General features: G+C 44.0%; 1 protein-coding gene across 1 annotated transcript; it reads left to right on the top strand.

The window, feature by feature from the left end:
- The first annotated feature begins 445 nt into the window (after nt 1-445).
- Nucleotides 446-11000, top strand: LOC139908410 (elongation factor 1-alpha-like). The gene is made up of 8 exons (XM_078287983.1): nt 446-478; nt 2454-2604; nt 4580-4759; nt 5264-5554; nt 5688-5838; nt 5988-6244; nt 7264-7498; nt 10734-11000. The coding sequence occupies exons 2-8, from the start codon at nt 2461-2463 to the stop codon at nt 10844-10846; spliced, it is 1371 nt and encodes a 456-aa protein (XP_078144109.1). The 5' UTR covers nt 446-478; nt 2454-2460; the 3' UTR covers nt 10847-11000.
- The last annotated feature ends 333 nt before the right edge of the window (nt 11001-11333 follow it).

Below are 11333 nucleotides of genomic sequence, written 5' to 3'. Positions count from 1 at the left end.
GGCCTTGACCCAAACGTTGCCTCCTAACAAATCTTTTCTTTTCTGAGTGTAAGTGCAGACAGTGTGCGGCTGTCTTCTCTGTTTTTGTAGACTTCTACTTCAGTAAAAATTCAGCAAGGAATCTGTGTATCTTTCCTCTGCTGAGAGGAGCTGTGAACGGTTGGAACGCTCTCATAATGACAGGTACACTAATGAGTGTGTGTGTGTGTGTGTGTGTGTGTGTGTGTGTGTGTGTGTGGTAATTACAGTGGCTGAATATGACCTGTCTGATCAAGCCTGCTGAACAGAATATCTGTTCTGTCTACCTGTCAACAGAGCAACCTGGTAAAAGTGTATGGAGTTGTTGGTCCTGTTTCTCCTGACAGTAACTGGGTTTTGCAGCGCTGTGATTGGCCGGAGGCCGACTTAAATAAAGCGGACGGAGCAGAAGTTTCCTCATCCAGAACCGGACCTGAAGCTCTGCAGACCCTCCAACACAGTAAGACACACTTTACTGACTTTTATCCAATGAATTTGAATACTGCCCAGAGAAAAATGAATGCTCAATATTAGCAGCAAAATACTTTGCAGCCTGCCATAAAGAAGTCTCTTTTAATACTGTATGTTTGTTTGTTCCCATTTTATTGTTAGGCTGTTATTACTACTGCATTTTTTGTTTGTTTTAAATCATTACACAAATTGATGCTTTGGCAATATGAGAATAATTGTCATGCCAATAAAGGAAATTTGACAGAAACAGAGAGAGAGAGAGAGAGACAGAGAGAGAGAGACAGAGAGAGAGAGAGAGAGAGACAGAGAGAGAGATAGAGAGAGACAGAGAGAGAGAGAGACAGAGAGCGAGAGAGAGAGAGAGCGAGAGAGCGAGAGAGAGAGAGAGAGAGAGAGAGAGACAGAGAGAGAGAGAGAGAGACAGAGAGCGAGAGAGAGAGAGAGAGAGAGAGAGCGAGAGAGAGAGAGAGAGAGAGACAGAGAGAGCGAGAGAGAGAGAGAGAGAGAGATCAACCTCGTTTCCCAATAACGATGGTCTTAGAGGTGAAGTTTCTAAATGTGAAGGTGACTTCATCACCTGTGTGTGTTTCTCACAGCAGCAGTTACTGTGCTTTCAAATACAATTCAAATGCTTAGAATCATTTGAATTGAATTTGAATGAATAATTATTTAAATTGCCTGTAGAAAGCTTACAGCCAACTGTCATCTCATTTAATGCAATAGGCATACAGTATGTTCCTGGGTTTAATGTTAATGTATGCTTTTGTCTTTTCTGTTGCTCCAGAGACTCGCCCTTGAGCAAAAATTCATAACTCGCCTCAGATTTACGAGTGATGATTCATAGCTTTTGTTCTGATCAAGACAGCTGTCAGTTTTAATGACACACTGTTCATGCGCAATTGCCGCCAACGCCCATGTTGTGTGTTGTCTTTCCCACAGCACACAATGACTTTTTTTTTTTAATCATAACTCATACCTCTCCTCACCCCTCAAATCCATTTTATACAGAGCTTAGTGGGGAAAATATAGGCCTAATAAAGAAATAAAGTATATAAGATGAAAATAAATTAGATAACAGTAAATAATATAAAAACAGCCTAATAAACCTTAAACTCTCAAGTTAAAAAGTTGTAGAGAAATTGTTATTATGATCATTATTATGATGATTATTATTATCATCAGGTATTTTATTATCAGTAGTAGTATTGGCCTGTGGGTTCCTTCCATTTTGTCTGATAAGGTTTCCTTGGGAGTTTCTAAGCAGGGGAAAGAGTACCAGAGTGTCCTACTGCAGTAAAGTACTATTACTTTACTGATATTTTACTGAAGTAAAAGTACTGTTGAAAAATGCACTGCAGTAAAAGTAAAAAGTGTCTCTTTATTTAAAATGTCGTCAGAGTAAAAGTTCCTGAGTTCCTCTTTAGAACAGAGAACGTTGTTAGCTGTGATCTTTTCCATGTGATTCTAACAGGAGAGAGGTCAGAGTTCAAACTAGATTCTTTTCACTGGAAACATTAGAAACGACAAAATAAAGTGCAGAAACAAAGTAAAGTCAGATTCCTCTTCTCACTGTGAATGGATCCACAGTTTGTCAGTTTACGTTGATCCAGTTTCTGTTGATCCAGTTTCTGTTGATCCAGTTTCTGCTGATGGAGACGTTGGAGAGTTGTTCTGTCTTTCAACAGGCTGCTTTGTTTGTTTCCTTGAGTTTTGTTTTGTTGCAGACTGTATTGATCAGTTTGTTCTGTGATTGATAGTTGATCAGTTAGATCTAGGTAGGCTTGTGAGGATCCTCGTGAGTAGGACTGTGATGAAGAGCTGTACTTGAATTAATGAACTACCTGCCTGTCTGTCCACCTGTCTGTCTGTCTGTCTGTCTGTCTGTCTGTCTGTCTGTCTGTCTGTCTGTCTGTCTGTCTGTCTGTCTGTCTGTCTGTCTGTCTGTCTGTCTGTCTGTCTGTCAGTTCAGCCATGGGAAAGGAGAAGCTACATATCAGCATCGTGGTGATCGGCCATGTTGACTCGGGGAAGTCGACCACCACCGGACACTTGATCTACAAGTGTGGAGGAATCGATAAGAGGACAATTGAGAAGTTTGAGAAGGAAGCCCAGGAGGTGAGTTTCTTCACTACCTCATTACCTCAGTATCTTCAGTATCTCATTACCTTCATTACCTCAGTATCTTCAGTACCGCATTACCTCAGTACCTCAGTATCCATTACCTTCAATACCTCTGTCACGGTGAGATGTGGTGAAGCCCCAAATGCAGGACAGCGAGGCAGGTAGTGATCAAACCCCAAGACTGGGTGTTTAATATAACGGGTGCAGGAAACGACAGGTAACAGAGACGGGAGCACTCAACTGACACGTAACAGGAAATAATGATCCGACAAAGACTGATGGGGAACAAAACAATATACACATGGGGAGGTGATTACAAATGAGAAACAGCTGGGGCAAACAGAGAACATGGCACGTAGAACTAGACAGGGAACATAATACACATAGAAATACAAAGACTAGACAATGAAGCAGGGACTGAAAGTCACAACCGTGACAGTACTCCCCCCTCAAGGGACGGCTCCCGACATCCCACAAGGTCCATGAAGGGGAACTTGAGAGGGGCGCTGGGGATTGAGACCGGAGGTCAGAGGACAAGCAGGCAGGGAAAGGGGCTGAAACCCCCCGGAGCTTTCTTCCACTGCCGGGACACGAGAGGGTTGGGGCTGGGACCGAAGGGGCGCTGGACCGTCGGCGCTTGCACGACCAGGACTTCGAGGAGAGATACTGGAACTAGCACGACCAGGACATCACAATCAACCAGCCGGTGTTTCAAAAGTATCCCCTCCAACAGTCGACCAGCCGGTGCTTCAGGGACGTCCAATCGCCACCCCTAGGGCTCGTTCCGCAGCTACCGGGATAGTCACAGAACCAAACAGGGAGGTAAGCGGGGCTCACCAGGAGAAGGCAGGCTGTGTGGTAGCTGGGTGCTGTCCGCTGGGTCCAGGTTGGTCGGATCATTCTGTCACGTATGTGAGGAGGGGGGCTGGACCCAAACGCAAGACCGGCTCAGAGAACTGGGGTTACGAAAAAAGGCTTTAATGATGAACAGAGGAACATACAAAACCAAGGCAGGCAAATCCAAAAAGGCAAAACTAACTAAAGGCTATCCAAAAGTAACTAACCACAACCAGGCTGGCAGAACAAAGGCAAACAGAACCAAACCTGGGCGGTGATACGGTAAGGAGAAAGGAAACACAGGGTCAGGTAACACACGCGACAACAGAACACTGAACAACGAACTGACACAGACTACAAGGAAACAAGACTAGATATACACACAGACAGATTACAAATGAGGGACAGCAGGCTGGCAGGGGAGAGTCCGGGAGGTGATCGGCAGAGGCAGGCAGGAGAAGAGGGAACAAGGTAACTTGGCTAATAGGTGATGGAATACAGGTGTGTGGGAGCAGGAGGGGGGAACAGGTGATGAGGGGAAGTCAGAGGACATCTGGTGGCTGGCAGGAGGAAGGCAGGACTGGGGAGTGAAAGGAAGTGATGGACCGGACAACAGGAGCAGACAGGGGCAGACAATGACAGGACACAAGGTCTAGGGCTGAGATCGTGACAGATCGTGACAACCTCAGTATCCCAGTACCTCAGTACCTTCAGTACCTCAATACCTCAGTATCCCAGTACCTCATTACCTCAGTATCTTCAGTATCTTATTACCTTCAATACCTCAGTATCTTCAGTACCTCTTTACCTCACTGCCTCAGTATCTTCAGTACCTCTTTACCTCACTGCCTCAGTATCTTCAGTACCTCTTTACCTCACTGCCTCATTACCTCACTACTTTATTACCTCAGTACCGTCAGTACCACATTACCTCACTGCCTCATTACCTCACTACCTCATTAACTCAGTAGCTCAATACCTCAGTATATTCAGTACCTCATTACCTCAGTATCCTCAGTACCTCATTACCTCAGTATCTTCAGTACCTTCAGTACCTCATTACCTCAGTATCTTCAGTACCTCATTACCTCACTGCCTCAGTATCTTCAGTATTGTTTCCCTGTGGTTCCAGATGGGGAAAGGCTCCTTTAAGTATGCCTGGGTGCTGGACAAGCTGAAGGCGGAGCGCGAGCGAGGAATCACCATCGACATCGCGCTCTGGAAGTTTGAGACTGAGAAGTTCTACGTCACCGTCATCGACGCCCCGGGACACCGAGACTTCATCAAGAACATGATCACAGGAACCTCTCAGGTCACTATTCACTTCCTGCTTTTCCTCCTTATATCACAGGTCATCTTTACAACAAGTATGTTGTTTCATATTCATATGTAACTGGTTTCTCATCACAATTTCCCACCTGAGGCCCAGAGTCACTGAAGGATTGTGTGGAGCAGAGTGCTATTTCATGAATTGACCAAATCAGAAAGCCATGCAATCAAAGAATTAATGCCTTATAACACTGGTCAAAAAATAAAGCCTCTTTGTGTGTGTCATGGTCATGAATATGTAAATATTATGTAAATCTCATTATTTTGCCTACAAAATAATTATTTGTAGGCGAGGCCATGCAAATCGAGATCCCACCCAATTCACTAACACTTAAGGTGACTGTTTGATTAAGATGACAACACTCTCCTTCTTCAACTCGAACAAATGAGCCGCAAAAAGTGCACAAATTGTGCACAAATCTAGACTTGATGTTTTATTGCTGATGTTGGTGAGCTTGTAAACAGACTGCTGGTCCTGTCCATGCAGGCTGACTGTGCTGTGCTGGTAGTAGCTGCAGGGACCGGAGAGTTCGAGGCCGGCATCTCCACCAATGGCCAGACTCGTGAACATGCCTTGCTGGCTTACACACTTGGAGTCAAGCAACTCATCATCGCCATCAATAAAATGGACAGCGCTGGTTACTCTGAGGCACGGTTTCATGAAATTGAAAAGGAACTTAACAGCTACATCATGAAGGTTGGCTACAAACCCAAAGCTGTAGCCATGGTGCCAATCAGCGGCTTTTATGGAGACAACATGCTTGAGCCAAGTGATAAAGTAAGGAACATCATGTACTGTTTGAAGAACAACTTTCCTAATGTTCCAATAAGATGAATATTTGAATAGTGATTGTTGATGTTGAGTGTTGTTGTTGTTGTTGTTGTTGTTGTTGGCGCTCCATCTTTAACAGATGCCGTGGTTCAAAGGATGGAACGTTGAACGTCAAGAGGGAAACGCTTCCGGCAAGACTCTGTTTAACGCCCTCGACTCCATCCTTCCTCCAGAACGACCAACAAAGAAACCACTGCGAATTCCTCTGCAGGATGTCTACAAGATCGGAGGTACAGAGCTACTGCTGTCAAACACACTCCAAACTCTGATCCAAACTGAACCAAATTTGTTCATTTTTTTCTTTGATATTTATCATACAGTATGAGCCAATCAGCAGGTGTGTGCAGGTGAAGCATCTTTAAAACTGCTGTTCTTCCAGGTATCGGGACGGTGCCAGTGGGTCGAGTGGAGACCGGCATCCTGAAGCCAGGCACGATCGTGACCTTTGCCCCTCAGATGCTCACCACAGAGGTGAAGTCTGTTGAGATGCACCATGAGGCCTTAACAGAGGCTCTTCCCGGCGACAACATCGGCTTCAACGTGAAAAATGTCTCCATCAAAGATATTAAACGGGGAAATGTGGCAGGCGACTCTAAACAGGAGCCCCCTTGTGGCGCCAAATCCTTCGTTGGTCAGGTTGGTGAACTTCTTGAAACAGTTGTGTCTATTTATTTGATGTACAAGAAGTACAAGATATAAGGAAAGAATATATTTTTTAAAATATATTTTGCTTTTTAACAATATTATAAGGTCTTCATGTCTTTTAATGTATTGTCTTATCCTTCGTGAAGCACTTTGAAACTTTGTTTTGGAAAGTACTATAAATAAAGTTATTTTTATTACTATTATTATAGAAAATATATAAATAGATAACCCTAAGAGATATATATCACATATTTAATAGGCATCTAATATGTGGTTCTCCATTTTGTTTTTTATACATTATGAGACAGTGTCCTCTTTGTTTGTAGTGTACACAGTCCACAGTCGATTTGTCTTCTGTAAAACAGCTCCTGCTTAATTCCCAGAGTAAATGTTAGTTTTTCCATTCAAATATCTCCCAGACAAAGTCTGTTGTTTGAGTCCAGGAGAAACAGCTTGGACCAGTTTCTGTTGATTGCTCTTTTTCTTTGCAACTAATATCTTAAACAGGCACCGGCCACTTTAACACCACACCCTCTGATATATGACCCAGATATCGCACTGTGCGGTCCTTCTCAGAGCCCAGGAGCTCTTTCAGGGTCGAGCAGATTGTATCTTGGTCCAGCATACTGCATGTAGGACTGATGTGCTTTCCTGCGCCCACACTGTCTCCAGCTGGCTGCTTTAATGTGAGTTTAGTCACTGGTGAGAAACTACAGAGCCAAAAAGGTTTGACTTTATCCGTCAGTAGAAGACCTGACGTCAGTTTAGAGCATCAACCAGCAGTGTACATGCAAAACCTCCAGGGGGCGGCAGCAGCTTGTGTCTGCAGAGTTGCCAGTTTAAATCCCAGCTGGGACTCTGAGGGTAACACCCTTCCCTCCCCAAAAAATACTTTTGAGGAGCCCTTGAGCAACACACTGAACCCCCAGCTGCTGCTGTAGAAGTCTGTGGTTGTACTGGGATGTACTGGTCAGTTCCCAGTAGCTAACTGGGATGTGTCTTCTGGTCAGGTGATCATCTTGAACCACCCTGGGGAGATCCATGCGGGTTACAGCCCGGTGCTGGACTGCCACACCGCACACATTGCCTGCAAGTTCAGCGAGCTGAAGGAGAAGATTGACCGGCGCTCTGGGAAGAAGTTGGAGGATAATCCCAAGTTTGTGAAGAGCGGAGACGCCGCCATAGTCGTGCTGGTCCCTGCCAAACCCATGGTGGTGGAGTCCTTCGCCAATTTCCCCCCACTGGGTGAGTCCCAGTTTCAACAGAGGAGCTTCTAGAAACATCTCAGCTCAGATCAGACGCTCACAGTTTCACTGCTGATAACAGACAAAGATTAGGATAAGATGAGATAGCACTTTATTGATCCCCTTGGGGAAATTCAGGAGGCACAGTTTCTAGGTGTGAGAGATGAGATGAAGTGAGGTGAGGTGAGATGAGGTGAGGTGAAATGAGATGAGGTGATGAGGTGAGATGAGGTGATGAGGTGAGATGAGGTGATGAGGTGAGATGAGGTGATGAGGTGAGATGAGGTGAGATGAGATGAGGTGATGAGGTGAGATGAGGTGATGAGGTGAGATGAGGTGAGATGAGATGAGGTGATGAGGTGAGATGAGGTGATGAGGTGAGATGAGGTGATGAGGTGAGATGAGATGAGGTGATGAGGTGAGATGAGGTGATGAGATGAGATGAGGTGATGAGATGAGATGAGGTGATGAGATGAGGTGATGAGGTGAGATGAGGTGATGAGATGAGATGAGGTGATGAGGTGAGATGAGGTGATGAGATGAGGTGATGAGATGAGGTGATGAGGTGAGGTGATGAGGTGAGGTGATGAGGTGAGATGAGATGAGATGAGGTGAGATGAGGTGATGAGATGAGGTGATGAGGTGAGGTGATGAGGTGAGATGAGATGAGATGAGGTGAGATGAGGTGAGATGAGGTGATGAGATGAGGTGATGAGGTGAGGTGATGAGGTGAGATGAGATGAGATGAGGTGATGAGATGAGGTGATGAGGTGAGATGAGGTGATGAGATGAGATGAGGTGATGAGATGAGATGAGGTGATGAGGTGAGATGAGGTGATGAGATGAGGTGATGAGGTGAGATGAGGTGAGATGAGGTGATGAGGTGAGATGAGGTGATGAGATGAGGTGATGAGGTGAGGTGATGAGGTGAGATGAGATGAGATGAGGTGAGATGAGGTGATGAGATGAGGTGATGAGGTGAGGTGATGAGGTGAGATGAGATGAGATGAGGTGAGATGAGGTGAGATGAGGTGATGAGATGAGGTGATGAGGTGAGGTGATGAGGTGAGATGAGGTAAGATGAGATGAGATGAGATGAGATGAGATGAGGTGAGATGAGGTGAGATGAGGTGAGATTTGGGTCGTTGCAGCAGCAAACAATAACAGGATATAATAAAACTAGAATATAAATAAGAATAGCACAGATGATATTAAACATAACACAGCTGACAGTTACATCACTAAAACATGTTAAGTATAAATATATGAATACAGATGCGTGGGAAGCCTGGCTCTAGCATTTTTATTTGCTCAGCGGAGGAACGTGTTTGAAATTTTGATCCTATAATATTGAATAGTGATGAAATAGAAGGCTCACCAGCTGGCTCATTCTACATTAGAGAGGTTGATGAAGCCAAAATTATTGAAATAATAGGGAAAATATCAAACTCAAAGGCCAAAGATATCTTTAACTTGGACACAGCTTTCATTCAGCAGTACAGTTCCTTCATCATAAACCCATTCAGTATATATATAGTATATTTCCAGATAGATGGGAAAAGGCAGTTGTAACACCCATATTTAAATCAGGGGACACTGACCTGCCATGCACCTGTTGTCCAATTTCTACTCTTCCAGGTTTCCAAGGTTCTGGAAAAAGTTGTGGCAGAACAATTGGTTGATCATTTAGAATTCAACCAACTTTACACACTTTGGCTTTAGACCCAAACACTCCACAGAAACAGTAAATTGCTGTTTTCTGGACAAGGGTAATGTCCTAACATTGTCTCTTACCTGAAAAAAGCATTTGACACTGTCAACCCCAACATCTGTCTAAATTTAATTTTTCCAAGCAAGCTTCTAGTTGGTTGGCCTCATATCTACAATCGAGAGAGCAATGTGTGAAGATCAACCTAAAAAAGTCTCTCTGCCCTTCGACAAAACAACATGGCCATTCCTCAAAGCTCAACCCTGGCCCGTCGATCTGGCTGTCAGCTCTCAGCTGCCTCACACTCATCTGTGTGTGAGGCAGCTGAGGTATTAACATCACATATGGAGTATATCAGTGTAATAATAATTTCACTCTGAACCTGAAAAAGACTATCTATGTGCTTTTCCATCATAAAACCAATACAATAAAAAAAACCTCAGAGTAACGATACAGACAGATGAAATTGAGATGGTTAATGAATTAAAATTCTTAGGTGTAGTTTTAAACTCCAAACTCAAATTTGAAAAACATGTCAAAAAGATCTCAAAGACAGTAAAAAATATTTAAATTGCTTCAAACTAATTAGACACCACATACCAATCACAGCAGCCCAGGTTTATCAGCATGCATCTTTTCACATTTATCTGACTGTAGCAGCGTGGAGCCGAGCCCCCCTTCCATCTCTGTGTAACCAAGCTGGAAAAAGCCCATGAGACGGCATCACTGCCACAAATTGAAGCGGTACAATTTGCTCAGTTTTTTGCTCAATTTTTTCAATATTCATATCTGAAACTAATTTTTAAATGTTTACAAAATTTAGCACCAGATATTTTATGCAGGTTTATCAGCAAATGGCAATTGTAAAATCACAGGCTGCAAGACTTCCTTTGGGCAGTCAGCTTTTTCTATACAGGGTTCTCACATGTGGAAGACACGCCAACTGAAATAAAGTTCATCCGAGACGTGTTGTTGTTTGACAATGTCAAACCATCTCATTATTAATGACTTGTTTATTTTATTGTTAGGGTTAGGGTCTTTTCATTTCGCCGTCTTTAAATGATGCTTCATAACTGTATGGAACTGATATCTTTTTCCATTTTTTTCCTAAAGCCTAATAGAGACAGGAGTTGGAAACTAGCAGCTGTAATCTGAACCAGAACACCAGCTGAAGTGGCTCCATGTTCATTTGCATTTTCCCCATCAAATAAACGAATAAATACATAAATAAACATCTCTCTCTCTGTCTCTCTCTCTGTGTGTCTGCCTGTCTGTCTGTCTCTCTGTCTCTCTCTCTGTGTCTGCCTGTCTGTCTGTCTGTCTCTCTGTCTGTCTTTCTCTCTCTCTGTCTGTCTGTCTCTTTCTCTCTCTCTCTCTGCCTGTCTCTCTCTCTCTCTGTCTGTCTGCCTGTCTGTCTGTCTCTCTCTCTGTCTGTCTGTCTCTTTCTCTCTCTCTCTCTGCCTGTCTCTCTCTCTCTCTGTCTGTCTGTCTGTCTGTCTGTCTCTCTCTCTGCCTGTCTGTCTCTCAGGTCGTTTTGCGGTGCGAGACATGAAGCAGACGGTGGCGGTCGGTGTGATTAAGAGCGTCGAACGACAAACTCAGGAGGGAAAAACCACCAAGTCAGGCATGAAGGGCAAATAAAAGACAGCAGAACACAGTAGAATAGGATAGAACTGAATAGAATGGATTTCAAGATGCTCTGATCTGATATCCACATCACAGCTTTTCTTCCTTCAGTCATGTGTACTGCCACTGATGACCTGCTGTCAGTCAACTGTCAATAAACATCATCAGACTGAAACGTGTGTTTCCTGTTGAAATATATTTAGTTTTATTCATACTGCATCTGAAATACAGAAGAAGACTTTCAGTTGTCAGTGAATGGATGGTTGGTTTGATGGGAGGAGCTTAGCCGAGTGACAGAGCGGACAGTTTGACACCGTCGCCATGGTGACGTCAGACTGCAGGACGAACACGGAGACAGGGAGGATTCTGGGAACCGAAACCAAGGGAAACCCAAATTTCCAGCAAGTAAAACAGAAGCGGCCTCTTGGCCAAAAGCCTCCATCAGTGAATCAGCTAGCAGCTAGCATGGAGTTTCTGACAGACTGTTAGTGTGCACTCACAC

Source organism: Centroberyx gerrardi, chromosome 13 (genome assembly GCF_048128805.1).
Source record: "Centroberyx gerrardi isolate f3 chromosome 13, fCenGer3.hap1.cur.20231027, whole genome shotgun sequence".
Classification (NCBI taxonomy): Eukaryota; Metazoa; Chordata; class Actinopteri; order Beryciformes; family Berycidae; genus Centroberyx; species Centroberyx gerrardi.
The sequence above is the reverse complement of the archived record's forward strand: the minus strand, read 5'-3'. Positions and strand labels throughout refer to the sequence as shown.